The following is a 27,979-nucleotide window of genomic DNA, read 5'->3' on the forward strand; positions in this document are numbered from 1 at the left end:
TCCAGGTCTTGGTCAGCTCACCCCACACACCCTGTGGGCTCTGGGTGCCCAGAGCCCAGCCAACTGTGCTGCCAGGAGTGTCCTGGAGAGGTGCTGTGCTTGGTACTCTCAGGCTAGCAGCTGGGACACCCAGTCTGGTGTGGAGGACATCCCAAGCACTCTGGTGGCTGCTCAGTCCGGACCAGGGCCCAGGGAACCATGCACCTGTGTCCACAACTTTTCCCAGGTGAGCACTGGGCCGTGTGTACATCGTCCAGCTGGCCCCAGAGCGGGCACCCTGGCTGCAAGCCTCCTCCTCTTTCCCCCAGCCCCTAACGCACTGCAAAGAGCCAGGCCATCCCAGCCACCTTGGGGTCACCAGGTAAGGGGCACGGCCTCCAGTCTTGCAGCCCTGGACTCCACCTCTCTTCCAGAAAGGAGATGGGTGGCTTCATTTGGGTGGCCAAGGGCTGGACACCTTGGGTCTGGCCAAATGTCCCAGGCCCAGGGAGAGGTCACTCTGTTTTCTCCTCCTACAACTTCAGTGGGGTTTCTGAGTCACAGCAAGGATGGGGCAGGACCTCATGGCCCCCTGTGTGGATCTCTCCACAAGATTCAGGGTCTAGTCCTCTCTTCCTGTGAAATGGTGGCCGGGAGAGCCAGGCTAGGCAGTGACAGGCAGTGAGGGTGTGGGTGGCACTGGCGAGGAAGAAGGGCAGGGCTCTGGCCTGCTGGGGAGGGGGTGCAGACTGGCCTCCTGGCCCCGCATTCCTGGCCAGGCACAGGAAGCCCAGAGCTGAGTCACTGCCCAGACATGGAAAGAATGGTAGGAATTCTGCACTTTCACTCTCTGGCCGGCCTCCCCACCCCCAAGACATTCTCCATCCCAGCTTCCTGCAGGCCCTGGGCCACTTTCCACCCAGCACCCTCTGCCGTTTCTCTGCCTTCTCTGGCCTCGGTGGGTGCTTGGGTCCCAGAGGACTCACTGCCCGAGGCTGTGAGGCCTGGACGAGGCCTGTCCACGGCACACCTGCCCGTGTCCTCGCTGCCTTCTGGAGGCCTCCAAGGACCTGCTGGGGCGGGTGGTGCTGCAGATGTGAGCTGTTTGGGGTTCCCGTGCCCCTGGCTCCTGGGTCAGTGCTGGCTAACTTTGTTGAGCCTGCTGCCCACCTGGCTCACACCTGTCCTGTCTGCCCCTCTGCCTATTCCCACTCCCAGACCGCCTAGTGCTGTCCCTGGCCGGGGTGTGTTTTCCTGGGATACCAGCCTCTTGGGGAGAGGGTAGGTGGGGGGGGGTTGGGCTGCAGGTAGACCAGGGCCTAGGGGTTGAGCAGGCCGCCTGCCCCGCACCCAGCCGCAGGGCCACTGCCACCTGAGCAGGCACCTTTCCTCCGAGAGCCCCCCATTTCCTGGGTTCAGGACTGAGCAGTGCCAGGAGGGGGAGAAGGAGAACCCAGGGTCCCTCAGGGTCTGACGGGGCCAGGGCCAGGGGTGATCTGCCCTTTGGAGTCCTGACTGACCGCTGCAGCCCACCTCTGTCTGCGTCTGCTCAGGAGTCCAGGCACACATCCACCAGGTGATGCTGGGAAGGGGCCCCTGTTTGAGATGGGGGCTGCCCAGAGAAAGAGAACCAGCCTTTTGCTCCAGCTGGTCCCTGGGGGAAAGAGCCATCCAGCTGAGCAGGTGGGTCCGGGCCCAGCATCCCCGGGCACAGAGGTGCCCACCTGGCCCACTCCCAGCCACGTCTCTCCAGAATTCCTGCAACCTAGGACAGACGTACCCACACTGGCGCTTTGCCCAGCAGGGTGGGATGGGCCACCAGGCCCCCCCTCTCTCCTCTCTGTCTTTTGTGCCACGGTCTTGGCCACACCCTCATCTGGGTGACTTTGCCCGAGGCAGTGGGAGGGAAGCCGCTGACTCTTGGTTTCTGGGACGCACCATTTTGGGGTTTCGACCAGGCCCTGGTGTCTCCCAGGTGGGCGAGTCAGCTTCTTTGGGACCCCGGGGCGGAGGCTGCCCAGGGACAGCCAGAATGGCACTCACTCAGCCAGCGCCTGCTGCACCATCCCGACGGCTCCTCGGGCCCTGCCTGTCCCCACCGGCCCGCACCCCTGTCCACTGTCCACGGGGCCCTCCTCACTCCTCACAGCCTCTGGAGCTGTCTCTGAAGTGTCCCTGCCCTGCTCACAGACCTTCCCGGCTCCCTGGGTCTCCTCCACTGTCCTCCAACGTGAGGAGCACGGGCTCCCCGGGAGGACCTGTCCTTGCCAGCCCCCAGGATCTCCCACCAATGCTGTTGGCCCACAGGACCTAACGCCTGCTCTTTCCACCCCATCTCAGCCTCAGCCTGGCCGAGAGCCCCTGGGGCTCAGGGCTGGCTGGCAAGCCACGGGGTGGGACTGGGCTCAGGTCTAGGGGTGGGGCCCTTCCAGGTCCTGCGTCAGGGTGGACCACAGCTTGTCGTCGTGGGAGAGCAGTGCAGCAGAGCCCAGCACCAGGTCCATACCCTCAGACCTGCCCACCCGCCCTGGCCCCGTCCTCCTCTGGGTCCTAACTCACAGAGGGGAAACTGAAGCTCAGGAAGGCAAAGTGGCCACAGGGGAGCCAGTTTGGGTGGCCACACCTGAGTCAGTCCAGGACCAGGAGTGAGCAGGTAGGGCAGAGCCCTGGCACTGTGGGACTGGCCTCTCTCTGGGAAAGGTTTACGATCAGGGAGGAGGGCGAGGCCACTGCTGGGGCAGGAGTGTCCGGAGGAGCTGTCCTGGACAGAGGGCTTGGGGTGGGAGGAAGTGGGGCAGTTCAAGGGAAGAAGGAGCCGGTCCAGCTGGGTTAAGGGACTGCAGCTGAGAGTCTGTCTCTGAGACCCTCAGCAGAGGTGACTAGTGGCCTCTGGGGCATGGAGCCTCTCTGTGAGACCTGGGCAGGGGCATGTGGAGCTGACCAAGCTACTTCAGCCTCAGGTAGCCGTCAGACTGGCCTGGCCTCAGCCAGTTCAAGGGCTCTGGAGGGCACTGGCGGCTGCCTGTGGGCAGAGCCAGAGGTGGGGCTGTGGAGCTGGGTCTTGGCCTCCCCAGGGACCAGGCCCCAGCCAGGTCTGGCCTCTTAGTGGGGCCTGTTGGCAACCCAGCCGGGTCCTACCCTCTGTGGTCTGTCCACGTCCCCATCAATGCATCTCTGACCTGTGAGGGCGGGTGGGGTGCCTGCTTGGGCCCTGCCCACCTGCCTGCCAGACTCCTTCTGGCCTATCTATCAAGGCTCAGCACCCAGACCTGCCCTGCCACTCCCCGTAAGCGAATACCCCCGCCGGTGGCCACCTGCCCATTATGCTGCCGTAGGTGATGCCCATGACGCAGGCTGTGGCCTCTGTTCCGCCTGCCTCCTGGTGGGCCCCTCCGCAAATCCAGGTGAGCAAGCACAGACACACCCCCACACACCTCCCGCATCTGGTCAGACCAGTTCTGCGCACCTGGCCAGTCCTTCCTCTGCTATGACTCACATGTGTGCCTGCAGTGTCCATGTCCTCACTGTCCTGGTGACCCCCCAGCCACCGTTCCTCACTGGTGAGCTAGGCACTACTGTCCACCTCAAGGCCCTTCGGAGCCTGGGATACACCTCATGGCTGGGGAGGGGAAGGGCTGTCCCTAGACTTCCCAGTGCAGCTGAGTGGCCTTGGAAGTGCACTCACCCGCCACCATCCACACCCCTGCCCCCTGAGGCCCTTCCGGCAAGGGGCCCGGCCAGGCCCTCTTCTCTGAGCTCAGCCCATAGGACCTGAGCAGGGGCTGCAGCAGACCCCTAGTGGGTATGGAGCAGGCCTAGCAGGGCAGCTGCCCCACGGGACCCTCAGCAGCTACAGACAGGGGTGGGGTCTCTGAGCAGGGTTGATGGGTGGGGGCATGGTGGATAGACCAGTGGGGCAGGGCAGCCTGGGATACAATGGGCCCTTGTCCCTCACCAGGCTCCGGGCACCCTGAGCAAACACACACCCTGTTCTTGCCGCACACCGTGTCCCCAGCTGGCCGTGGCTCAGGGCCAGTGGGCAGGGCAGCCCAGTCAGGACGTGCAGCACGAAGGTCCCTGTCCGAAGCCTGCAGACTCCGCGGAGCCCTCCTCGCCACACCTCCTGGGTGCTGGGCGCTCCCCTGCCTAGGCTTCCCGGGGCGGGGGAGGACTCACCACCTCCCCGCAGCCCTGCAGGTTCCTTTGGTGCGGCTGTCTCCACTGGCTCTGGGGACCTGGCCTTAGCCCTGGCTTCCTCTGGAAGTCTCGCGGTGACAGAGGCCAGGCTGCACAGTCCTGGTTCTAGTCCCTGACGAGGACATCCTTCCTGGGTGCCGATGCTGTCTGGGCAGTGAGTGGCAGCCACGGAATGACCTGCCAGGGCTCCTGGCTCCCTCCCCGAGAGCTCTCCATCAGGCTTGTCCCAGAACTGCCCCCAAGGCAGGGTGGCCAGGTCCCCAATCTACACTAGAAAGAGCCCTGGTCAGGAAAGGGGGTCAGGACAGGGACAGGCTCTTCCCCAAGGGCCTGGGCAGGGGCTGTGAAAAGAAGGGGTCCACCAGGGCCGGGCTGCTATTTGGGCCGGTGGGAATCTCAGATTCTGCCCAGCTGGGGGGACAGAGGGCTGGAGGGCAGAGGTCACTGGGCGATGGGCGCAGGGGGTGTTGGGTGGCTTCCACATCCAATGGCCTTCTCTCTGCCTCACGTCACTCCAGCCACAGGAAACACCGCCCGTTTACACTAAGTGACGCGCCCGAGACATCTCACCACCTGGTGACAGTGTACCTGAAATGGACCCAGAGGGTGCCAGGGAGACATGTCAGAGAGCACAGGCCCAGGGCCCAGGCTGGAGGGCACCAGGCCTTGAGGGCTCTGCAGCAGGAGCTGAGGGCCCTCAGGGACCCCCTGGCCACCCTGAGGCACAGATGCTAATGGTAGGGCCCAGGCATGAGAAGGGCTCCAAGGGAGGGCCATGTCACCCTGCCCACAGGGCCGCTCCATGGGTCCCAGAGCTGCCGTCTTTCCCAGGACTGATGGTGGCCAAGCTGGCCGGTCTCATGAAGTGTCAAGTGCTGAGGCAGCCATAGGGTGGGCCCGGTGCTCAGCTTGAGTCCGCCTCATGCTGGCTGGGTGCCTGGACGCTGCACAGGGGCAGGACAGGGTACACTGAGACTCTGTTGAGCCCACAGGAGGACAGAAGAGCCTCTGTCACTCAGTGACCCAGTGCCAGCCACACGAACCACGGAGTACATGGGCCCAGAGGCTAACCAGCCCCAGGGCAGGACCCTCACTTATAGCCCAGACACCCTGAGCCTGGGCCCCAGGGACACAGGGAGCTGACACAGCCCCGTGGGGGACAGCTGTGGCAGGCTCAGCAACCAGGGCGGTGGCAGGCTGAGCAGGGCTGAGGCCCGGCCTGTGGGGTGCAGGGGCGAGAGGCCCACCTCTCTCATGGCTCACAGTCCAGCACAGCAAGGAGGTGTACCGAGGCCTAGGTCCTCTGCCCTGTGCCACAGCATTCCAGAGTTCACGCCAGGAGGGCCAGGATGCGGCTGGCAGGGGCCAGGCTGGGTACTGAGGCTCAGCCCCAGTGCGCCCCCACCCCCAGCTGGGCAGGGTCAAGTCCCAGCCAGGCCAGGTTGGAGCTGCGTCCTGTTAATGAGGGAATGTCCTTCTGCTGCCAGCACTGTGGGGGGCTCCAGGAGGCAACCAGCCAGGTCCACCTGGACAGACAGCAGAGCCCAGGGGCAGGCGGCAGGGCCAGGAGGCACATTTGCATGACAAATGGGTTCCCAGGAAACCTCTGGACTTCCCAGGTGACAGCACTGGTACCTCCTCACCAGCACAGCGGGCACTGGAGTTGGCCACGCAGGGCCGAGTCTGGCTATTTTCAAGTAGGTCCCTGCCCATCAGAGGTCAGGCCCCAGCCCACTGTGCCCCACCCACCATGGCCCCCGAGGCCCTCTCCCTGCTGGGGACAGCCTGCTGAAGCCCAGCCCTGGGCTACCGTCAGGGTCCAGGCCCCACTGGGTCTCAGGGAGGGTGGGCACCCCAGGCCCAGCACCCCTGAGAGCTATTGAAGGGCTCTGTAGGTCAGCGGGGCAGGAACTCCCTGTCCTCCCTGGTTCTGAGCAGACACCAGGGTCTCTCCCCTCTGGGAAGCCAGGGGAGGACAGGGTGGGTAGAGTGCAGATGGACTTTGGGTGGTGGGAGCCCAGGCAGGGGTAGAGTGAGGGGACAGGGGTGGGCAGACACCCTGCTGCCTGAGGGGAACTGGTGGGTGTTGGAAACTACACAGTCCCAGCATCTTTGAGCTCCCAAGGCCAGAGGTGGGGGAGGCCCCTCCAAGGGGAGAGAGGCCCAAAGAAGCTTCTGTCCAGCGGCAAAGCACTTCCGTGGCTTGTGCCAGGCCCTGGGTTCAATCCCTAGCACAAGTGAAAACAGTGTGTGAGTGTAGACATTGTTAAAAGAGCTCGGGGCCTGTGCAGTCACGGCGCGGGGACAGGTCCCCCAGCAGAGCCCTGCCAGCACCTGCGGGCCCGCCCTGCTTGCTCCTCTTCCTAGCGCCCTACTGTGCCTCACCATGCCACCCCTCGTGGGTCTGCTGGGGCCTTCCTGAGACCCCGTTGCTGAGGGACGCAGCTCAAGCTGCAGCAGGGCAGGAGAGGGGAGGTTGCCACCATCTGCATCAGCTTCTCTGCCTGGCTGCAGGCCCTGCTGGCTGCTGGGTCTGCAGGGTCCCTTGTTCAGAAAGCCGGGGACAGTGGCCTTGTGAGTGCTGAGCTCTTCTCCTCAGCCTGTCCTGTGTGTCTTCTGCTGCGCAGTTCTAAGTGAGGAAAATTAATTTTTTTTTTAAAGAGAGAGTGAGAGAGGAGAGAGAGAGAGAGAGAGAGAATTTTTAATATTTATTTTTCAGTTCTCGGCGGACACAACATCTTTGTTGGTATGTGGTGCTGAGGAGGATCGAACCCGGGTCGCACGCATACTAGGCGAGCGCGCTACCACTTGAGCCACATCCCCAGCCCAAGGAAAATTAAATTTTGAAGACATGATTATAAATCTCACTATTTATCTTTATATGGAGCAAGGCGAGTCTTAATGCCGGTGTTGGAGCCCGTGGGATCCTGGCGACAGCAAGGCTCCCACTCCCGCTCACCCACGCCTGCTCGCTCTAACTAGGCCGCTAGACCTGCTGCGCCTCACTGACTTGGCTGGAGGCTGGTTTTATTTTGTTTTGTTACTGGGGACTGGACCCAGGGGTGCTTATCCACTCAGCCACATCCCAGCCTAGACCTTTTTTTTTTTTTTTTTTTTTTTTTAAAGAGAGAGGGAGAGAGAGAAAGAGAGAATTTTAATATTTATTTTTTAGTATTTGGCGGACACAACATCTTTGTTGGTATGTGGTGCTGAGGATCGAACCCGGGCCGCACGCATGCCAGGCGAGCGCGCTACCGCTTGAGCCACATCCCAGCCTAGACCTTTTTTTTTTTTTTTGTATTTTATTTAGAGACAGGGTCTCGCTGAGTTGCTCATGGCCTTGCTAAGTTGCTGAGGTGGCTTTGAACTCGCAATCCTCCTGCCTCAGCCTCTCGAGCTGCTGGGATGACAGGCGTATGCCACGGTACTCGGCAGGAAAACACAAATTTTTCCATGTAACCACTTTGAAGGGTACAGTCCAGTGGCATGGGGCCCAGCCCCAGCACTGGGCAGCCACCCCATCATTTCCAGGGCCTGTCATACCCCCCCCCCCAGCTGAAATCCTGTCCCCTCCCCAGCTGCTGGGACAGCCATTAACTCCTTGTCTATGAACGTGGCCACCCCAGGCACCTCACCCCAGTGGACTCAGGCAGTGCTTGTCCTTCTGGGACAGGCTTCCTCACTGAGCACGAGGTCCTCCAGGCCTGTCCCTGCAGTAGCTGGGCTGCTGGGTCTCCCAGGGCTTGATTCCCAGTTGGTGGTATTGGGAGGAGGGGCCTAGAGGGAGGTGTCAGTCACAGGAGCTGAGATTGGCGCAGTCGTCAGACAACTTGTCTGTCCGTCCTCCTCTCCCACCTTTCCCCCTTCTTCCCCCCTCTCCACCCCGAGGTGGTTCAGCCAGAGCCCCCAGCAGGTGCAGCCCGTCTGCGTGGACTCCCTGGTCTTCAGAACTTCAGGCAGTCTGAGGCCTGGGGCTCCGTGGTTGGCATTTCGAGCCTGGGTCTGCCTGGGTTCCATTCCCACCACCGAGGCACCAAGGCCCAGTTTCTCCAGATCCCTGTGGTCACTTGCTGCTGCCTGTTTTCTGATGGCAGCCTCCTGGTGGCCTCCCTTGGCAGTCCCCAGGTTTCACTCCCCTGACACTCCTTCCTGTCCCCCAACCAGCTCCGATCACATACACCCGACCCCGTGGCCTCCCCACCCCATGGCTGGGGAAACCTACCTGCTCTTCTGCTCCCTGACCCACAGCTGGCTGCCACACCTGCTTGGTGCCCCTACAGGCTCCCTCTGTGGGTCACCAGCCCCCCACAGCGTCTCATAGACCACCTCTATGGGGACAGCCCCTGCACCTCCGCGTGGACTCCAGGCCAACCCTCACAGCGTGGCTCCATGGCTGCCCCCCACTGGGCTGGCCCATAGTGCCCAGCCCCCTCCTTCCCTGTCCCCTCTCTTGCTGGGCTCAGGACCCCCGTCTGGACCCCCGTCACGCAGGTCTCACTGGTGGGAATTTCCTGGCCCAGGCCACGGTTTCTCCCCTGCCCTCCCGAGGGCGTCCTCCAAGCGTGCCTCTGTTCCGGTCCTCATCGACCTCCCTCCCTAGCCCTCCTGCCACCACCCACCCAGATCCATCATGGACCAAAGTGAAGGGCCAGTGCCCCGTCCTGGATCCACCCCCTCCCCTCCCCTCCCTGTCCCTGCCAGGGCTCGGCCAGTGCCCAGCTCTCCTTCAGGTGCAGATGGCCTGTTCTCACAGCCTGTGGGTCGGCTCACGGTGTCTGGGGCAGGCCCAGCTGTGGCTCGGCTACCTCTCCGGGCCTCAAGGTGCCATCTGCTGAGAGTCAGGGTGCTGGTTGGGTGGTCCTTTCACCTGAAGGGTGTGTGCGTCCTAGGTGCTGCGTGAGAGGGCCCGGGAGCCCCCTCGATCCCCGCCAGAGCCCCGTGGTGACCCCAGGCTGCTCCCCGATGGCTGCAGGCTCCTCTCTCTGGGCTCCATCCCACAGCCTGCAGGTCCAGGGACTGGAGCTTTCTTCTCTGTGGGATGACAGGACCCCTGACCCTGGGATCTGGACCCGGAGGCCAACTCTCGGCCTGGAGGCCGTGGTGGGCACTCGGGGTCCTCACACGGCCCACTCTGTCAGGTGACCTCACCACAGTGGGCGAGTCCATTGGACCCTGACCCTCCTCTCTGGGGCCTCAGCCTGGACCCAGCTGCCCTGACCACACTGCCCTGCCCGGGCCCACTGGCTGGGAACAGCTGCGGCTTTGTGTCTCCAGAAGGGGGGGCGGTGGCCTCAGCCACCCAGACACCTCCGTGCTGCCTGCAGCTCCAGAGTCACATGCTCTGCCTGTTGGGCCTTTTCCCCTCCCACAGGCAGCCTCTGTTGCCTGGGAGGGTGTCTGCGTGGGGCCCAGCGCTGCGGAGAGCAGCTCGCACACACATCTCACGCCCGCGTCCATCCTCCGCCAGGCGGAGGTGCAGGGAGGAGCTGGAGGGCTGTGTGGACGGTGGTTCATTCATTCACTCCCTGTCCAGTGAACCTCTGGGGAGCCTTGGGTCTGCGCACTGCAGAGGATGGGAGAGGTGACAGAGGTAGACACTGGCACGGCAGAGAGGTGGCCCGAGGGAGGGGACCCCTGCACCCGGGCCCTTGACTTCTGGTTTCCCTTCCATTCAGCCAGCTGCCCTCCTGGCCCAGGAGCCGCTGTACTGCTGCGGGGTCCCTGGAGGACAGCTCCGCCCCACCTCCTTTTCTCACCTGCACAGCCTTGGACTCTCGTGACCTTTCAAGCCTGCAGGTCCTTAGGTGCTGGAAGAATTTGAGGGGTGGAGCCTGAGCACCTGCTGTATGCCTGATAGTGTGGATAATGGGTCCCCCTTGGTGAGAGAACAGGGGTGACCCTGGGACCCTTGATCTGGACCATGAGTCCTAGATCTGGACTAGGGACGCTGGACCCAGACTGAAGAGCCTAACCTGGGCAGCACACCCGCAACAGGAGGAGGGCAGCAGATGCCTCCCAGTGGCCCCAGGGCCTTTCCCTACCTCTAGTCCCTGCCGTTCCCGGCTCTCCCACCTGCCAGTTCTTTGTCAGCCAGACACGGGTGTGGTCCAGGGTGGCTCTGTGCTGAGGCACAAGGTCAGCACATCCATATCAGTCCTGCTGCATGCCTGGCCTTCTGCCCCACCTTAGTCCTTCCTCCGGGCCCATCAGGAACCTGTAAAGTAGCTGGGACCCCCCCCCCGCCCCGCTCCAAGTCCCCATCCCAGGTGGCACACTGTGTTCATCTCTGCAACAATGGGGGCCCCTCAGCCTCCCTCCATGCAGCTTCCACCCCAAGAGGTCAGTGCTGAGTCCTCCTTGGCCACCATACCCAGAGCCTCAGGCACCACACAGGACACCTCAGACCCACAAGGGCCCAAGAGGGAGCACAGCCTGGGGAACCCACCCAGAGAGTCAGAGAAGCAGTGAGGGTGCGGAGCCAACGCCATGGAGCGCACTCTGAGCAGCGCAGCCAGCCCAGTGGCTGTGGGGCTGGGTGCTCTGCAGAGACAGAAGCCTGGTCCTGAGACCCTCCCAGGCCAGCTTGGGCAGACGGAGGTGCCCGGGCAGGGGAATGGCTGAGATGCGGTTGCTTGGGGCACAGCTGTTCCTGTTCTGCATATGATGAGAGGTGCCTGCCTGTGTGTGGTATGGTGTGGGTGTGTGAGCATGTGTGTCCCATGCGTGTGCACGTGAGGACACTGAGCACAACTGTGGCGTGTGTGGTGTTGGTGCATATGTGAACACAGGTGTGCCCAGCCACCCACATCAGGAAGGAACCACTAGTGAACAGAGCAGTGTCTAGGCCATGGGTGGATTCTGGCCTGGGCAGCAGGGACACAGTGAACTCTGACCCCAGGATCATACCAGGTGGGGAGAAGGTATGCATCTTGGGGGCCTCTGGGTGTTTCGGCCCCTCCCAAGGCCTGGCCAGCTGTCCCTGGCACACAGCTGTACACAGGCAGGCCCTTGCTCCTTAGGTTAACTCCTGGACACCCTGGGGGCATCACGCCATCAGGACCTGACAGAGACCTCTCACTCACGCTCCTGGGCTTGTCTAGGCTGGCCTCGGGCAGCTGCAAGCCACAAGCCTGGGGCTCAGCTCCCCTGCACCCAGGCACCTGGAGCACTGCAGGTGTTCCTTCCTGTGTGACTGGGAGCACCAACGGCAGGAGATGCTCTCCAAGTGACCTACCCTGACCATGAACTTTGACAGGCTGATCTGTCCCAAAGCTGGTCGCCTGGGCACCAGTCAGAGGAATGGACAAAAAGTGGATGGACACAGCAGCAGCTGATGGCTGGCAGAGGCTGCTGAGAATCAGCGGAAGCCGGGGCAGGCGGCCGGCGGGTGGCTAGAAGGTCATGGAAACCCTCGCTTCCTGTTTTCCCAACAAAGGACCTCTGTCCCACCAGGAAGGCCACTGGCCAGCGGCACCGGACGCGCCTTTTCCGTAAACAGGGTTGTTTTCCCTTTTCCCTCTCTACACAATAACAGCAGCCCCCAATTCCCCATCCTGTTGCCAACCACAGGGGCCAGGCCGTCTGAGCAGGGAAGGCTATCCTGGGCCAGGCAGCCACCCTGTCGCAGGGGGACCACAGCTTGCCTGCTTGCTGAGGCCTTGGGGTCAGAGCATGGGACGGGAGCTCAGTGACGCCTGGCCCATAGGGCAGGTGGGAGGCTGAGCCAGCCTTGGGGTCCCTGAGTGGGAGTCAGTGGGTAAAGGCTGTGCTGAGCCTGTGTCTCCATGGGGCTTGATAGGACCTTATGATCCTCATGCCTGACCTGGCAGTATCCAGAGCAGAGAGCCAGGGCTGGGTCCATGTACTGGCTGGACCCCTGGGAGCGGGCAGGGGTCTAAAGGCCTTCCTCCAGGCTGGCTTCGGCCATCGGGGTGCTCTGCCAGGTGGGCTGCAGTGTCTGCCTCACAAAGAGTTCAAGAGTGAGGGAGAGCCTGCAGGGCCAGGCTCCTGAGTGACCCACAGAAGTGGGCTGGGCTGTGAAGCAAGCGCGGCCAGCTGAGGCAGGGCTGGGTCAGCCTCCCACCCCAGGTGGTGAGGGGCACAAGGATGGCCATGCATCTGTCTGGAGGGCAGGTGGGGTGGTGCCCCTCCATGCACTTTGCCCTAAAGAGGCAGGAACGGGCAGGTTGCCCAGCATGCTACTCGGAGCGAGCAGTGTGCAGTGTGTGCGGGTGATTGTGTGCACCCAGGCACAGGGTCTGATGAGCCCATGTGAGGGGCTGGGGGCTATTTATAGCAAATGCTTCTCCCAGAGAGCTATTAATAGTGAGGGCGGAGGGTGAATGGACAATGCGGCCAGCCTGCTGCCCCTGGTGGGGTGGGGGCTGGGCAGGAGACACCCGGGGCTGGTACCAGCTCCCACCCAGGCGGTCAGACAAGGGCCACTGTTGTCTGGGCAGCAGCTGGGCAGGGGGTCCAGGCTCACCTGGGGCAGCAGCTAGAGAGGTAACTCTCCAGCTACACCGAACCCTAAGAAGGTGCTAATAGTGAGGCCCAGGACAGGGGGTAGCGGGGGACCCAGGGTGCAGCCGGCTGCTGGAAACTGGGCTTGGCTCTCACAAATAACACGTGGGGTGGGAGGGGCGGTGCTGTGCTGTGGCGGCTGAGCTCCTGCCCTCCAGGCCACTGTTTCTATCAAGAGTCCAAACTGACCCTGCTGCCACCTGCCCCACCTTTGGCAGGTTAACCAAGTGTCAGCAGTGACAAGTGATGTGGGAGGAGTCAGCTGGGCCCTGAGCCACCGGAGGAGCGGGCCGTCCCAGGCGGGGTGTGTGTGTGTGTGTGGGGGTGTGTGTGTGTGTGGGGGGTGTGGGGGGGTGCGGGGGTGTGGGGGGGGGTGCGGGGGGGGTGCGGGTGTGTGTGTGGGGGGTGTGGGGGTGTGCGGGGGTGTGCGGGCGGTAGGCCTCACAGCCCCTGCTCTTACGCTGACTTTTTGAATCTGCAAAAGTGATTCAGCTGAAAAGGTCAGACCCGGAACCCACAGTGGGCGCAGCCTGAAGAAGGGATGTGCCCCAGCCCTGGCGAGTGTCCCAGCCTCAAGGGGAGGGGTGGGTGCCCCTGTTTCCTTGGGCCCAGTCAGGCTGCAGACGACGCACAACAAAGACGTGCGCCCGCTGGCGGGCGCGATGTCCAGGGCCCGCGTGGCGCGCTGGACGGGCGGGACCGCTGCAGCTCTGCGACGTGCACTGCAGACCCCGGGCTTCCTCAGGGATCCGGAACCTAGACTCGGTGCCATTCTGGGGTCATCGTCCGCGGGACTCCCGAGAACGCCGGCCCCGGGTCACCTGTCGCCAAGTGCTTTCCAAGAATCCTCAGCCCCGAAAGCTCTGGTGTCGCCGCCACCGTCACCGCCGCAGCGTTGTTATTGGCTCCCAAGGGGGGATTCCCGGAGCCGCTGGGCGGGGGAGAGGCGCAGGGGCGGGGCGAGCCCCCGGAGCTGCGCACGGCCCGCAGCCGGCGCCCCCTCGGTCCTCGGGCCCTTCCGGCGCCGCCCCTTCCCGCCAGCGCCGCGCCCCGCGCTTCCCGCCTGCCGCGCCCCCGCCGGGACTCGCGGCGCAGGGCGGTGGCCCTTCGGTGGCTCGCGGCGCAGGGCGGTGGCCCTTCGGTGGCGCGCGGCGCAGAGTTGGGTCGCCCGGCGGAGTGGGGACTGCGAGGCGCGCGCTCAAGGAGGGCCGGGGGCGCGCGTCCGTCGCCTCCTTGCCATGGGGTCTCCAGGGCGCCGACCAGCGGGAAGGGACTCTCAGGGGTCGCCCCGCTGTCGTCCCACCGCTGTGGGATCCGCGCGCCCGGGCTGAAAGGACGCAGAGACCGGAGGGCAACCTTCCCTACACGGCAGAGGGCCTGGGGGGACGCAGCCCGGGGCGCCCCCCCCCCCCCCCCCCCGCACAAGATGCCCGGCTGCAGGCAATAGGTGCCAAAGGACCAGGTCCTTGACAGCGGGTAGGATACTAAAACATCTCTCCGAAGACCCCGGGGATTGGGGATCGGAGGCAGGTCTTTAGGAGGTCTTTCTGCTCCAGCTGGCCGCTGTCCCTCCTGGCGCAGAGCCAGCCCCAGTGGGCATTTTGAGAGCGCGCTGAGCCAGGCACAGAGGGAGTGTGTCTTGAGGGGCTTGCAGTCCCCGCAGAGGACCCAGGCTGGACCCAACCACATGCAGACCCTGTCCCCAGGAACCAGGCCCTGCTTCTTCCAGCCTACTGCCCCCCGGCCAGTGATGCTCATTTTCAACCCCTGGGATCTACTGGAGCATGGCCAGCAGCCTGACACCCCTGTGGGTTTAACAACTCTTGGAATGTGGACAGTGCCACAGGCCCCTGTGCTCCCCCAGTCACTCCACAATGACCCCCTCCACACCCACCTGTCACTGCTGTCCTGGCCATAAGGATGGGGGATTCCCACTGGACAGGGAGGTGTCCAGAGGGTGGACATTATGGCAGCCAGGTCATACCACCAGGGGTCATTTCTCCAGTCCTAGAACAGAGAGGGACAGATATACCTAACCATAGTAGCAGAAAAGTCTAGTGCAGACCTCTGCAACTGTCCTCGACAAAGAGTAAACCACAAGTGTGACATCCTGGAAGTTATTTTAAGACCCAAAAGATGCTAGGGTGGTGGTCCCTGGCATCTTCATAGATGTCTGGCCCCTACAGGGGCATGTGGGTGGGCCCAGAGGGAAGGCACTGCAAGAACAACCCAAATAGCACCAGACCTGGGTCTTCAGGAGAGCGAGTTTCCCTGGCTCCAGAGCTGTGGTGTGGCCCCCACCCAGCAGGAGGGTCTGCAGGCTCATGGCACACGGAGTGCACAGGTGGCCCTTCCCCAGGGCCGTGGTGATTCTCACCCTCCCAACAGTCTGGAGCCCTGCACTGCGGGACATCCACAGGCCTCTGTGCCAGTGTCCCTGCTAATGACACCAGATGGCAGAGAAGTGGCCAGCACCCTGGGTACTTGTGGGACACATGCACTGGAATGAGGATCCCCTCTGAGCAGGGTCAGCATGGCTGCACCCTTCGACCTTCACTCCAAAGAATGCACAGCATGCGAAGGCAGCAGTGGCCATGAAGCAGGAGCTCCACACTTGGGGCTGATGCAGCCCAACACTGGGGACACCAAAGGGCAACTCTGACTGGGGCACCCAAACAGGAGCAGCCTGCACACAAGTGCCATATATGACCTGACCCTCTAGACGGACACTCTAATGGGTCAACCTGGGTTCAAAACCAGCCTCAGCAACTAGGTTTATGGCCAAGTGACTGTGGAAGGCCCTGCAGACAGCCCAGATGCAGAGCAAGGCTGACCCTGGAGGAGAGGCAATGCCTGGCCATAGGACAATTGTGACAGTGTGCTTGGACTGACCATGGCACCAGCTCTTTTGGATCTGCCCTCTGAAGGTTGGATGGTCCAGGGATGGCCATTACGGGTGGAGAGGGTGCGCCTGGGAGCGCAGAACACAGTGCGCAGTGGTGCAGCCTGCATGGACCTGCCACGTGGCACCAGTACCCCTGCACCTCTCCTTGGCCCTGGGCTCAGGCAGTGGCTGGACAGGGGTTCCTATGGCCAGCTGACTTAGGGAGAGTCAGGACCAGCATGCGGGTAGTGGCCATCTGCCAAGTAGAATAGTGGATAAGTGGCCTGTCTGGCTGTTCAGGGGGCTGGTCAGAGAAAGATGGAGCTGTCAGGGTTGAGGGGGTTGGGGAGAGCTACGCAGATGGCCTAACTCACAGATGTGGACTTTTTGTTTTTGATACTAGGGACTGAACTCAGAGGTACTTAGCTAACCACTGAGCCACACTCCAGCCCCCTTTTTATATTTTACTTAGAGATAGGGTCTTGCTGAGTTGCTTAGGGCCTTGCTAAGCTACTGAGGCTGGCTTTGAACTCGTAATCCTCCTGCCTCAGCCTCCCAAGCCCCTGGGATTATAGACATGTGCCACTGCACCTGGCCCTTTTTTATTTTTTATTTGGTGACAGGACCTCACTAAGTTGCTGAGGCTGACCTCGAACTTGCAGTCCTCCTGCTTCAGATTTCAGTTGCTGGGATTACAGGTGTGGCCACTGTGTCTGGCTAGATATGGACAATTTAAGTTCCTTTTAACACCCACCAGAATACACCACCATGCAGGAGGCTTTGGATAACCAGGTAGAGATAATAGCCTAGCAGGTGACACAGCCAGCCAGCCATCAGTCTCTGTGCTGGCACAGTGACCACACGACCATGCTGTGAGAGGACAGAGGACATGCACCCACTGGACAGTGAGGCTGCCTCAGGGTGAGAAGGTACTGGTCACTGCAGGAGAGGTGTGACTGTCCCCACAGAGCAGGTCTATGTTCCCAGCATGCCCCTTCTTTCCATCCACCTGGGCTGGGGTCCAGCTGGCCACCCAAAGGCTTCCATCAGCACCCTGGTCATTCTGCACTGTCCTGTGCACATGAAGGTGTTGAGCACATCCCTGGCCCCACTGACTCCCTCCCTCACCCAGTCATAGGAACCAGTGTCTCCAGACATTGTTCCAAGCTCCTGGGGACATCGTGACTACCTGCTGAGAATGTGGGGCTCCAGAACCCCTGCATCAAGACACACTCCACAGGAGTTAGTGTGGGTCCAGCCCCACAGGCCAAAGGCCAGGGAAGGCCAGTTCTCCTGGGATGAAGCCTGGCTGTGTGCGGGACCTGGGTGTGTGTCCTTCAGGACCTGGGCAGAGGCCCCAGAGTGTGCTGCTGTTGCCTGCCAACCCCAGCCTCAGCTCCCACCAAGAGACGGGCAGAACCCCTGACTCCCTGGTTCATAACTAAACTCCCTGCTGACCTGGAGAGAGGCCATCTGCTGAGGAGAGGGATGGCAGGTGGCTACCTTAGGACCAGCTGTGGCAGAACCCTAGGTCAGGTGAGAAAGCACTGGGCAGAACCCAGGTCACCTAAGGAGGGCAATGTTGATGCTGGCCCAAGAGAGAACGTGCCAGGCTCCTGCCGCGCCCACGCTTGGGGACCGCAGTGGGGTGAGGGACGGGGGAGGGGGCCTGTCGCGGTCACAGGGCTTCAGGAAGCAGCTGTCCAGGCGGTGGCCCAGCCTGAACAGTCCCTCAGCGCCGCCTGCCGGCCGCGCCGGGCGAGGTCGGGAGTCTGCGGGCAGGAAGCGCGCGCCAGCCCCGGGGCCGCCCCTGGAGGTCGGTATGAGCCAGCCCGCAGGGCCCACATCCCCGCTGCACCCCTCGCCCCGCCCAGCCGTGGCCACCCCTTCTGCCCCACTTGCACCCTTGCCCAACTCCCTGCTCCAGTTTCGGCCGGGTCACCCCCTGTGGCCCCAGCTCCTTCTGCTGGGAACATCCCCCCTGTTCACAGGTGAGAAAGCTGAGGTTCAGCAGTGCCAGTTTGGGGGCAGATGGGGGGGATCTGGGGCGTGTCCCCGGGGGCAAGGACAGCTGACCTTTGCCCACCTCACCTCTTCCCTCCGCCCGGAGACAGGTGCGGGAGCCCGGCTGTGGCCAGTGTCCCAGCAACTACCCATCCCCAGGCCTTTCAGGACACCTATGGCACCACCCACAGGAGAGACATGCCCTGTACCCTGCACTGCCCTGGGCTGCTGAGCTGGAACACAGTGCCACCTAGAGGACCTTCTGGATTTCAGGGGACAGAAGGCTGCAGTTCTGGGGCTATGCCACTGAGATCTGGCCTGGCTTCACCTGCCACCCCACCTGGGGGACCTGGCAGGAAGCTGGGCTTGCTAGACCCCCACATGCTGTTGTGCACAAGGTGCCCCCCCCCATATCCCGGCCTCTTGAGGTACCCCAGGGCCAGGAGCTTCCTTCTAGCTCCCCTGGCCTCCCACCACCTGCAGACAGCTGCCAGCCATCACACATATCTGAACCCCCAGGCACCTCCAGTGCAGACCTGCCTTTTCCCACAAGCTCCCTCATCTGTGCCGCCCTTGGGGGGGTCCTGGTTGTCTCCTGACTGCAGGCTCCATCCTTCCACTTGAGATCCAGTGGCCATTTGGTTCCCCAGGGACTCAGCCACACCCTTGCCCACTCCCTGCCTCTCCCTCCTTCCCACTATCACTGTGCCCTCTCCATGCTCTGCCCACCCTAGAAGCCCCAGTGGGTCTCCCCAGCTGCTTCCCTGCTGGCCAAGGCCACTGGGCCTGAATACTGCAGTTGTCTCTGGACAGTCCTCTTAGCTCCCAGGGAGACAGCTGTGTCAGCTCACTGGCCACCTCTGTCCCCATTCAGGCTCCCTACCCACTTGGACCAGGCAGCCTGCGCAGGGTGAGCCAGGCTGCTTTCAGGTCCCCTTGGGAGATGGAGAGGAGAGCCAGTGTGGCAAGTGGGACGGGTGGACAGACCTGGAAGAAATCAGAGTGACATGTCGGCCTGTGCGCGGAGGTGTGGCCAGTGGTTCCGTCAGGTCAAGGCAGGGGAAGGAGGACACAGCAGGAAGGGTCACCCCTTCCCACCATCTCACACGGATGAGGAGAGCAGCAGGAGGGCACCAGGAAGCCAGGGGGCGGGGCTGGCGGACCCCTGGGGACCCGAGCCTCCCTCCTGGAGGGACACAGTGGAGGATCTGTCCTCTGTCTCTCTATGTTGAGCAGGGCAGGGGCAGGGCGTGTGGGGAGGGGGGCGTCCCAGTGGGGCTGCAGGAGGCCAAGCCTCTCCACCCCACAGCTGCCTTTCTTCTGAGACTCTCTTCATTCTCAGATGAGGACCTGACCCTGGGGTTGGTGGGACTCTTCTTCAGAGCAACACACAAGGTGGGTCCTTCCCCACTGCATGCTCTGGACACCACTGACTGGCAGGTCACAGGCTGCACTGCTGCCAGACAGCTTTTTCTTCTAGAAACAAAACTCCTGAGGGTATCAACTTAAAAAGAGCAAAGGTTTGTTTTGGTGGTGAAAGTTCCCATCCTTGACTGATTAGCCGCCTTGCTTGGGCCTATGGTGAGGCAGAGTGTCACGGTGGGAGCTGAAAGCACACAGAAGGGACGGGGTCCCAACAGCCCTGTAGAGGATGCTCCCCCAGCTGGAAGGCCCCGAGATGCTCCCGACCTCCCAAGAGCACCACTGGCTGGGGAACCAGCCTTCCACACAAGGGGACACTTCTGAGCCCCAGCAGCCCCAGGTTGAGGGCCCTCCCCACGCAGCCCTGCTGGGGAAGGCCTGCGGCCCAGACATGCTGCTCGGCTGCGCCCTCTGCAGGCCCAGGCAGTCCTGCCCGTCCCTGCTGGGGCAGTGCTCAAGGTCCACAGGGCCAGCGAGGTGAGCCCACGCGCCGTTTCCAACTACTTTCAATGGTCAATTTTATTATAAAGAATGGTATCAAAATATACAAATCTGCTCAAGAACAATCGGGAAGTGCAGCTTTTAAAGGGCCAGGTGAGCGTCCCATTCCAAGGACAAGCTCCTCCCCCGCCATCCACAGGGCCGCCTTTCCCACAGGACGCCACTCTCAATAATTTAAAGGGTGGGACTGACTCTGACCCGGACGGACGCTGTCACAGATCCTCACGTGAGGGTGGCTGTGGCTGTACTGGGTTTTCTTCCGGCACTTCTGTCAGGAGGCGACAGGGATCACTGACCAAAGGCCCGTGGGAAGGCCTCCCATCTTCACTGGGGCACACGGGGCACGCAGGAGCTCACGTCCCCACACACCCTGGCCCATGCCCTGGCTCCCCCTGGACCTGCAGCCTCCAGGGCAGCCCAGGAGGAAGGCCCTGCGCCTAGCACCCACAGCCAGGGTGTCCAGGCAGGCAGCGGGCGGGCTGTGCAGAGGCCTGCGGCACAGACTGGGGCAGCAGAGGGCTCTGGGGCCTGCCCTCCAGCCCTGCCTCACTGCTGAGGCCAAGCTCTCTCCTCTCTAGCTCCTGCACAGGCAGGGCCTATGGATGGGGCTTCTGGATCTTACTTTCCTGGTTCTGCAAAACTCTTGCTGTGATCTCCCTGAACACTGCCCGCTCCCTCTCCACATTCTAGAACTTTACAAGACCCCCCCAAGGCTGAACGCTGAACTGTGCCTCCCAGAGATGCTCAAGTCCCACCCTGCACCTGCAAGTGTGGTCTTGTTTGGAAACAGGGTATCTGCAGATGATCTTAAAGATCAGGTCGCTGGGGTGGGCCTGGGGCCAATGGGACCGGTGGACTCCTCACAAAAACCACAGTTCAGAGAGTTGGACAACCAGGTAAAGATGAGGAAATGACTGTCTGCAGGCCAAGCACAGGGCCTGGACAGACCCTCCCTCACAGGCTCAGAAAGAGCAGGCCCCGCCACACCCTGACCTCGGGCTCCAGGACACAGAGAAGCTCCAGAAAACTGACCCAGACCCTCAGTGGGACCATCTTGCTCTCCTACCCTCCACCTCTCCTTCCCTGCAGCGACCTACCGACCTGGCCTCACCTTGGACCCCACCGTCCAGCCTGAACACTACTCTTCCACTAGGTGCTGTCCACTGCCCCAGCTTGTCTGTGTCCTATGGAGCTGGTGCCCGGCGTGCGCTGCCCAGGTTGCCCACAGCTGCCTCCCAGGAATCTGTCACCCCAAGACTGCTCTCCTGTTCATTCCCACAGGCAGCAGGTGTCCCCAAGCCCAGCACCTGGGAGCCAAGGCCGCCCACTCACCACCCTGTGCCGTTGGCACACAAGCGTCTTCTGTCTCTGCGAAGCCCTCAGGACACACGCAGACGAAGCTCCCCGGGGTGTTGTAGCAGTTCTCGTTTTCCCTCTTACATGCTTTTTCTACTAGTGAGCATTCGTCTACGTCTGAGATAAAAACGTCCAGTTTCCATAAATCACTTCCTTTAGCAAACACACACCAGAGACCATGAAATCCACCCGGGAGGCCCAGGGGTTGCGTGTCAGAGAGAGGAGTGACGGACATCAGGAGAGGCTTCAAGGGAGAGGCCGGGCCCCTGACTGCAGGAAACGAGACACCAGGCAGTGTGTGGGCAGGAGGCCGGTGAGTGGCCTGGAGCCAAGGCCTGAGCACCTCGAGCCTCAGCACTCACGGCTACAGCTGGCCACCCTCCCCCGGTCCCCACCCAGGAAAGGCGGAGGACCTGTCTGCAGGAAAAGGAGAGCAGTTTCCCACCCACTGGGTGAGGGTCTCTTAGGGCCCACAGTGGTCCCTGGGGCGGTCCCATCTTCGGCAGAAACAAGCTCACTGACCTGCACACTGTCCATCCTCTTTCGAGTAGCCAGAGACACACTCTTTACACTTCGCTGGGCCTTTTCCCGTGCAGCCCACACAGGTGGAGTCACACTCTAGAAACGAGGAGGGAAGGGACGTCAGACCACCTTCCACGCCAGTGCAGGGCCCAAGCCACACTGATGAGGGTCAGAGGCGCCCACAGAGGTAGGAATCCAGGCTCTTCCCTCATCAACCACTGGAGTGACTTTGTAATGACCACCTGCGACCGTCGAGCTCCCAAAGAGCCGAGAGAAAGCACTCCGGGCAGGAGAAGCACGGAATACAACAGCCCTTCCCAAGTCTCTTGCTGAGGTGGAAACAGGACTTGAACTTTTCCCAAAGTCACCTCAAGATGGGCAACAGAAATGTGTCCGACCAGGAGGAGCCTAGGAAAATCTCTGTTGGGGACTACAAGGTCTCCAGTGTGACCTCCTGGTCGGGACCTGGCTGCAACAGCAGAGCTGCAGACATGGGGGTCTGCAGGGAGCATGAAGCAGCACCACCTTCTTGGGGACAGAATGACCCTCCACCTATATCCCCCTGGCAGGACAATTTGAAAACTGATCCCAGACAACAGCCAATGTTGAAAGCTTTACCTACAACAGCAGCCCAAGTATGTAAGGGTGAGAAACACACCAGAGGTTCAAGGGAGTGTGGAGAGGGCCGTGCCCCCAGCCCCTCGTGTGACGCACGAGTTGGCAGCCTGCTGCCGAGGGAGGAGGACCAAGGCCTGTGGCAGGGCCAGAGGTGACCGGTGGACCTGAGGTCCAAGAGCCCCCCAGCCCAGAGAGGACGATGTGCCCACGCCGGACCTTCACACGTGTAGGAGCCATTGACGTTCTCACAGTACTGCGTCTCACTGCAGGGAGGCGTCTCGGCCGCACACTCGTCCACATCTGGAACGGAATTTAGCAAGGCTGCCTGGGTGGACTCCAGTCCCCACAGCCACCATCCCGAGACCTCCAAGGGCAGGGGTGGGGACGAGGTGGCAGCCTGTCATGCTGGGCACTTGGCACCAGGTGGACGGGCTGCAGTGGGAGCCGTGACAAACCTCTGGTACTCGGGCACCTGGTGTCCTCCCCCCGGGTGAAACCTGTGGGGCCACGCCCCCAATGTGCCTAAGGCTGAGCAGCTGCTGAGAGGAGAGACCAAAACCAATGCCCGCAGACGGGAGGGCACCTGGCTGCAGCAAGGCCAGGCTGGTGCCCGCTCTCCAGGATGCTACAGAGTGGTTGCAGCAGAGGGGGTAATACAAAAGAGGACTGGAGCAGGTGTTGGCCACAGGCAGGCAGGAAACAAGCGGACAATGGTGTGTCGGCCAGGACAGAGCCTCCCAGCACCATGACGCAGAGCACAGAGCAGGCCTGCATTGGGGACAGTGCCCCAAGGTGGGATCTGGGCCACCTCCCCAGCCAGGCAAGAAGCCAGAGCCGCTGAGTCAGGGTGGTGGAAGATCACAGGCAGCTGGTGGCTGGACACAGCTCTCCAGGGGAGGTGTGTGCTTCAGTTTCTCTGGGCCTGCACACCGGGACAGAGGTCCCCCCACAGGACCAGGCACAGCAGGGTGTCGGCCCAGGGAGGCCCCCAACCCTGCCCGAGATGGAGAGATGGAAGGTGAGCTGTTGGTACAGTCGGCCACTCAGGGGGCAGCTTGGACCAGCAGCTCCCAGCCACCCTGGGCCACTGGCAACAAGGACACTGTGGCAGGGACAGTCCTTCCTAAAACTGTCACACGTCAGCCTCTACCCAGGCCATGAAAACACCAGATCACCTTCTCACCAACTAGAACAGGGCCGAGACACAGCAGTGGATGAGAGCCCGCTACGACCCTCATGCCCCTGTGGGGTCCCCTGGCCCGGTGCCCTCCTCACCCAGGCAGGTGTCCTCCACGCGCGTCCAGCCCTCTTCACACTCAAGGCAGTCTCTGTTGGTCGGGCCCGAGCATGTCTTGCAGGACTCGTCACAGGCTGGAAGGCAAAGCAGCTGCGTCAGAAACGCCCTGCAATCTCTACCCTCCTTTCAGAAAGAGGACCTCGAGTTCAACAGCGGGATCCGAAGGAAGGAGAACAAAAGTTCCAGGCAAGCAAGAGTGGGTCAGCAGGGGGATCTGCTCGTGTGGTTCCAGTATTTACAGACTTCGGGAGGAAAGCAGACTGCAGGCTCCGCGGCCCTTCAGGACTCCAGAAGGTTTCCAGGCCTGGAAAGGACAGCCACCCGAACTCTGGAGCCAACGGGCTGGGTGGGCACACCCCCAACACTGAGAGAGGAAGACAGGTGCAGGGATCCGAGGCCTGGCCTCACCGGTCCCCGAGAGGCACCCTGAGCAGAAGTCCAGGAACAGCTCCCCTGGGCAAGGGCGATGGGGAGAGCTGGGCTGCGGGAGGGAGGGCGGCTTTGCAACCAGCACTGTGCGTGTGAGCCAGGGCACACACTGGCCAAGGCCGCACTGCCCTGTGTGACCTGACGGGCAGCTCTGGAGGCTCCTTCAAGGGAGGACCCCTGGGGAAGCCTGCCCAGCCCTGGAGCTGTGGCCAAGCCAGGGTTAGCAGGACCCATCCGCAGGAAGGGAGCTGCACAGGGACCAGGCAGGGGTCAGGCACCCGAGTGGCCTCCAAGAGTCCTTCTATTTCCTGTGCAGCCAACTCCTGCAAGGCTCAGCGTGTCTGCTCCCTCCACATCGCTGTCTGAGTGGCCATGAGCACATCCCGTGTGCCGCACTAAGTGCCAAGCCCAACAACCAAGGGCACCTACCACAGGGGTGACAACCTGCCACTCAACGAGAGACTTCAAGTCCTTCCCAGGACGGCTCACAGCAGGCGTGAGTAGCTTTTCCTTCTGGGGGCTGTTCAGTGGTGTTTCTTTGGTACTGGGGATTGAACCCAGGGCACTTTACCATTGAGTCCCAGCCCCAGCTCTTTTGTGACAGAGTGTCACTAAGTTGTTCAGGGCCTTGCTAAGCTGCTGAGGCTGGCTTTGAACTTGTGATCTTCCTGCCTGAGCTTACCAAACTGCTGGGATTACAGAGGTGCATCCCTGGCCTGGCTCAGGGCTGTTTCTTTTTTTCTTTTGAATTTCTTTTAGTTGTTGATGGACGTGATAACTTTATTTATTTATTTATTTTTATGGGGTGCTGAGGATCAAACCCAGTGCCTCACACATGCTAGGTAATTGCTCACCACTGAGCCACATCCCTAGTCCAACTTTGTGTTTTATTCAGAGACAGGGTCTCGCTGAGTTGCTTAGGGCCTTGCTTTTGCTGAGGCTGGTTTTGAACTCATGATCCTCCTGCCTCAGCCTCCAAAGCCGCTGGGATGATAGGCATGCTGCACTGCACTTGGCTTAAGGGTCTCTCTTAAGGGTCACATCTTCAGGTCTCCTAAGCTCCCCTGGACACCTGGGGCCAAGGAGTCCCTGGCTGCCCCTGTTCCCACCTCCACAGCTCCCGCAGGTGGGCTGGGCAGCACACTGGCACTGGGCCTACCTGTGCAGATGCTGTGGGTCTCATTCCTCAGTGAGCTGAAGTAGCTGCTCACACAGTCCTTGCAGAGCGGTCCCTGGTATCCGATGTGGCACTGACAGGACCCATCCCCCTGTCTGCTGCCATCTCCGTTGCAGTGGCCATTTCCGCTGCAGGGCCTCTCAGAGCCTCCCTGGCATGCTGGGGGGGGGGGGATGACAAAAACCCATACTCAGCACACACCCAGGGGCAGCTAGTGGGAAAACTCCAGGACACCCCTCAAGTTACTTTTAACCAAAGAGTGTTTGGATTTCTCCCTAAAATCCAAGCCCTGCACATTCCTGCTAATAGATAAGCCTGCAAGTTTGCTCATGGCACCTGGAGACACCAGCCTCCAGGGGCTGACAGGGCGGATGCTGGATTACCTGCACAGGAACCAGCCACATCTCCTGGTTTCATTACAAAGCCTGACTTTGGGAAGATTCAAGGTTGCCTGTGCATAGGTGGTGGGACCCCCCCGGGAGGCATGTGCATCCAGCACGCGGCCAGGGAAAGTGGGAGAGACGGGTGGAAGTGGCTGTAGCACTGGAGGCAGGGTGTGAACGTGAACTGCCTCCTAACCCAGCCTGACTAACATGACTGGCTTCTATAACCCAACAGTAAATTGCAGCTCCAATTTCAACGAGTGCTTCACATCAGGGCCAGTGGACAACCCAGCCACAGTCCTCTGCAGGGTGGGGGCTGCTGAGTCTGTGGTCCTTGCACCAAAAGAGCACTGGAACTGACTCAGCGTTCTGCAGTCCGAGGGAGAACTTTTCTGAAGCCAAGCAGAGATGCTGCTCCCCCAGGGCAGGTGTTGGAGGGTCCCTGCTGCACACAGGAGGCAGGGTCCCACACACCAGCTCATGCAGCTAAAGCAGCCCAGGACCCCTGTGGGCTTTTAAACACTTGGGAACCAGAAATAAACTAGAGGAATGATGTAGACTTGAAATTTCCCCAAGAACATACCACTGCAGGCTGGCCCATAGGTGCCTGGAGAACAGCACACTTTCAGTGTCTGCACACAGAACCACTCGAACAGGTCAGGGTACTTCTTCTTCCTAATGGTTTGAAAATGTCCATTGAACGCAGCATCAAAGAACATTTGCTTCCCTTATCCTGTGGGAGATGTTCCAAGGGGCAGGTGGACACGTGAACCCTGGAGTACCAAGCCCTCTAAATGTGTTTTTTTTTTTTTTTTTTTTACCTACAGATGCAAACCTATGATGAGGTTCAATTTGTAATCAGACACAGTGAAAGATTAGCAATAACAATAATTTTAAAAATACTGTAACAAGAACTTAATAAAATGACTGAATTGCTCTTTTCTGGATTTTCCATGTAATATTTTCAGACTGCTACTGAGTATGGGAAGAGACCCGGAGGGCAGGGGGCATTGTACAGGGCACTGTATGAGCTCCTGAGGCTCCTCTGGGGGACAAGAGTTAGGTGTGCATAGGAATTTCTAGCTAGCTTCCTGGCTGTGAGAGTCATACTCTGGTAATAAAAAATGGTAACATATGACTAAAACAGGAGACAGGGACAATGGGGACATCAGCAACTTCTGGGTATGTCTGGTGACTGCACAGGTGCCACCAGGCCACACACTCACAGCTGCAGCCACCAGGCCTCCAGGCGCTCCTCCTGTTGCTCCACCATCTGGTTGCACTCAAAGTCGCTGCTCTCACACAGGCCTTCCAAGATCTCCAGGAGCCGGATCTCACTGAAACACAAACACCATCAGCATCAGGGGGCACTGGCTTACTCACTCAGACAAGTCCTGAGTCCTAACTGTGGCCAGGCTGGGACCACAGCCCCTCTAGTGAAGCAGACCTCAAACCAACACATGGATAGAGCACAGCAGCCCATACCCTGGGGTGGTCAGGTACCAGGCTCTGGGCAGAGGGGGAAGGGGATTTATCCCACCTGTTAGGGATAAAGAACACTTCTTCCCTTATCCTGTGGGAGACGTTCCAAGGGGCAAGTGGACATGTGAATCCTGGAGTAGCAAGCCCTCTAAACCTGTTTTTTACCTACAGATGCAAACCTATGATGAGGTTCAATTTGTAAATCAGGCAGGAGCATTCCAGGAGGCTGGTGCAAGGAGAATGGACCACAGGGGGCAGGGGGCAGGGTTGAAGCAGCCAGGCCAGTGAGGGGCCATCACATTAGATCCAGGCCAGAGGCAGAGGAGACCAAGGACAGGTGATGGCATCTCAGGGATCCTTCAGTGTATCTGTCCTCATCGCAGGTTCCAAAGGCAGACCCTGGGCTTTCAAGATAGGGCCCTCCAACAACCCTGGTGGTGCTTGGGAGCCAACCTGAATTCGTATTTGGACAGCGTCTTCTCTTCCCAGGCTGTGTTGCCGCCACCGAAGTTCTTCTTAGCCGTGTTGGCCATCCCCTGAGGAGGTGGACGGGCTAGACTACTCTGCATCTGGGACCCCCCCCCCGGGGGGGCACTCCCCACCAAGACCCAAATCTTGCGGTCCCCGGTGACACTGATTCGCACAGCAGGGACCTCACGTCCATAGCTTTGCAGTCTCCGCGACCCTGCCCCGTTCCCAGGACTCCCACTGCCCCGGCCCCACCGCCCCAGGATCCCTATCGGGGTCCCTCCCGTCCCGACGCCCCGGCCCACCTGGTTGAACTTGTCCACCAGTGCCCGGCACTGCTGGCAGGGCGTCAGCTTCCGAGCTGCGTCCGGAGCGGGCGGCAGCAGCAGCAGCAGCAGAAACCCAAGCGCGGTGCGGGGCGGTGGACGCATGGCGGGCGGGCGACAGGCGGCAAACCGCGGCCGAGCGCTGGGCCTCCGCCCACCCGGCCAGCTTGCCGGCCGTTCCCGGGGCTACTTGACGGCGCCGCCGAGGCCCCGCCCATCCCGAAGCCCGCACACCTCCATTGGCCGGCTGGATCGGTCCCAGCCTGATGTGGCCCAATCCGGGCTCGCCACGAGCGGTGACCAATGGGAAGGCCCCGGGTCAGCTACCAGCGGGAGGGGCGGGGCCGCGAAATCGGAAGCGGCACTCGCGCCCCGCCCCTCTCGTGCCGCCGGTGGAGGCCATCTTTACTC

At 61.3% G+C, this 27,979-nt stretch overlaps 1 protein-coding gene and 1 long non-coding RNA gene across 2 annotated transcripts; one reads left to right on the forward strand and one right to left on the reverse strand.

Annotated features, from left to right (window-relative positions):
- The first annotated feature begins 182 nt into the window (after positions 1-182).
- LOC113200204 (uncharacterized) lies at positions 183-26,175 on the forward strand. Its single transcript, XR_003303008.1, has 3 exons — positions 183-226; positions 24,049-24,228; positions 26,120-26,175. It is a non-coding gene; the product is annotated as an uncharacterized LOC113200204 (long non-coding RNA).
- Positions 19,511-27,761, reverse strand: Creld2 (CRELD disulfide isomerase 2). Its single transcript, XM_026413581.2, has 10 exons — positions 27,548-27,761; positions 27,228-27,310; positions 26,519-26,629; positions 25,876-25,967; positions 24,892-25,068; positions 23,282-23,377; positions 22,223-22,306; positions 21,389-21,484; positions 20,843-20,983; positions 19,511-19,778 (listed from the first exon to the last, which is right to left on the reverse strand). The coding sequence occupies exons 1-10, from the start codon at positions 27,671-27,673 to the stop codon at positions 19,723-19,725; spliced, it is 1,062 nt and encodes a 353-aa protein (XP_026269366.1). The 5' UTR covers positions 27,674-27,761; the 3' UTR covers positions 19,511-19,722.
- Between the last annotated feature and the right edge of the window lie 218 nt (positions 27,762-27,979).

Source organism: Urocitellus parryii, chromosome 5 (genome assembly GCF_045843805.1).
Source record: "Urocitellus parryii isolate mUroPar1 chromosome 5, mUroPar1.hap1, whole genome shotgun sequence".
In the NCBI taxonomy this organism is placed as follows: domain Eukaryota; kingdom Metazoa; phylum Chordata; class Mammalia; order Rodentia; family Sciuridae; genus Urocitellus; species Urocitellus parryii.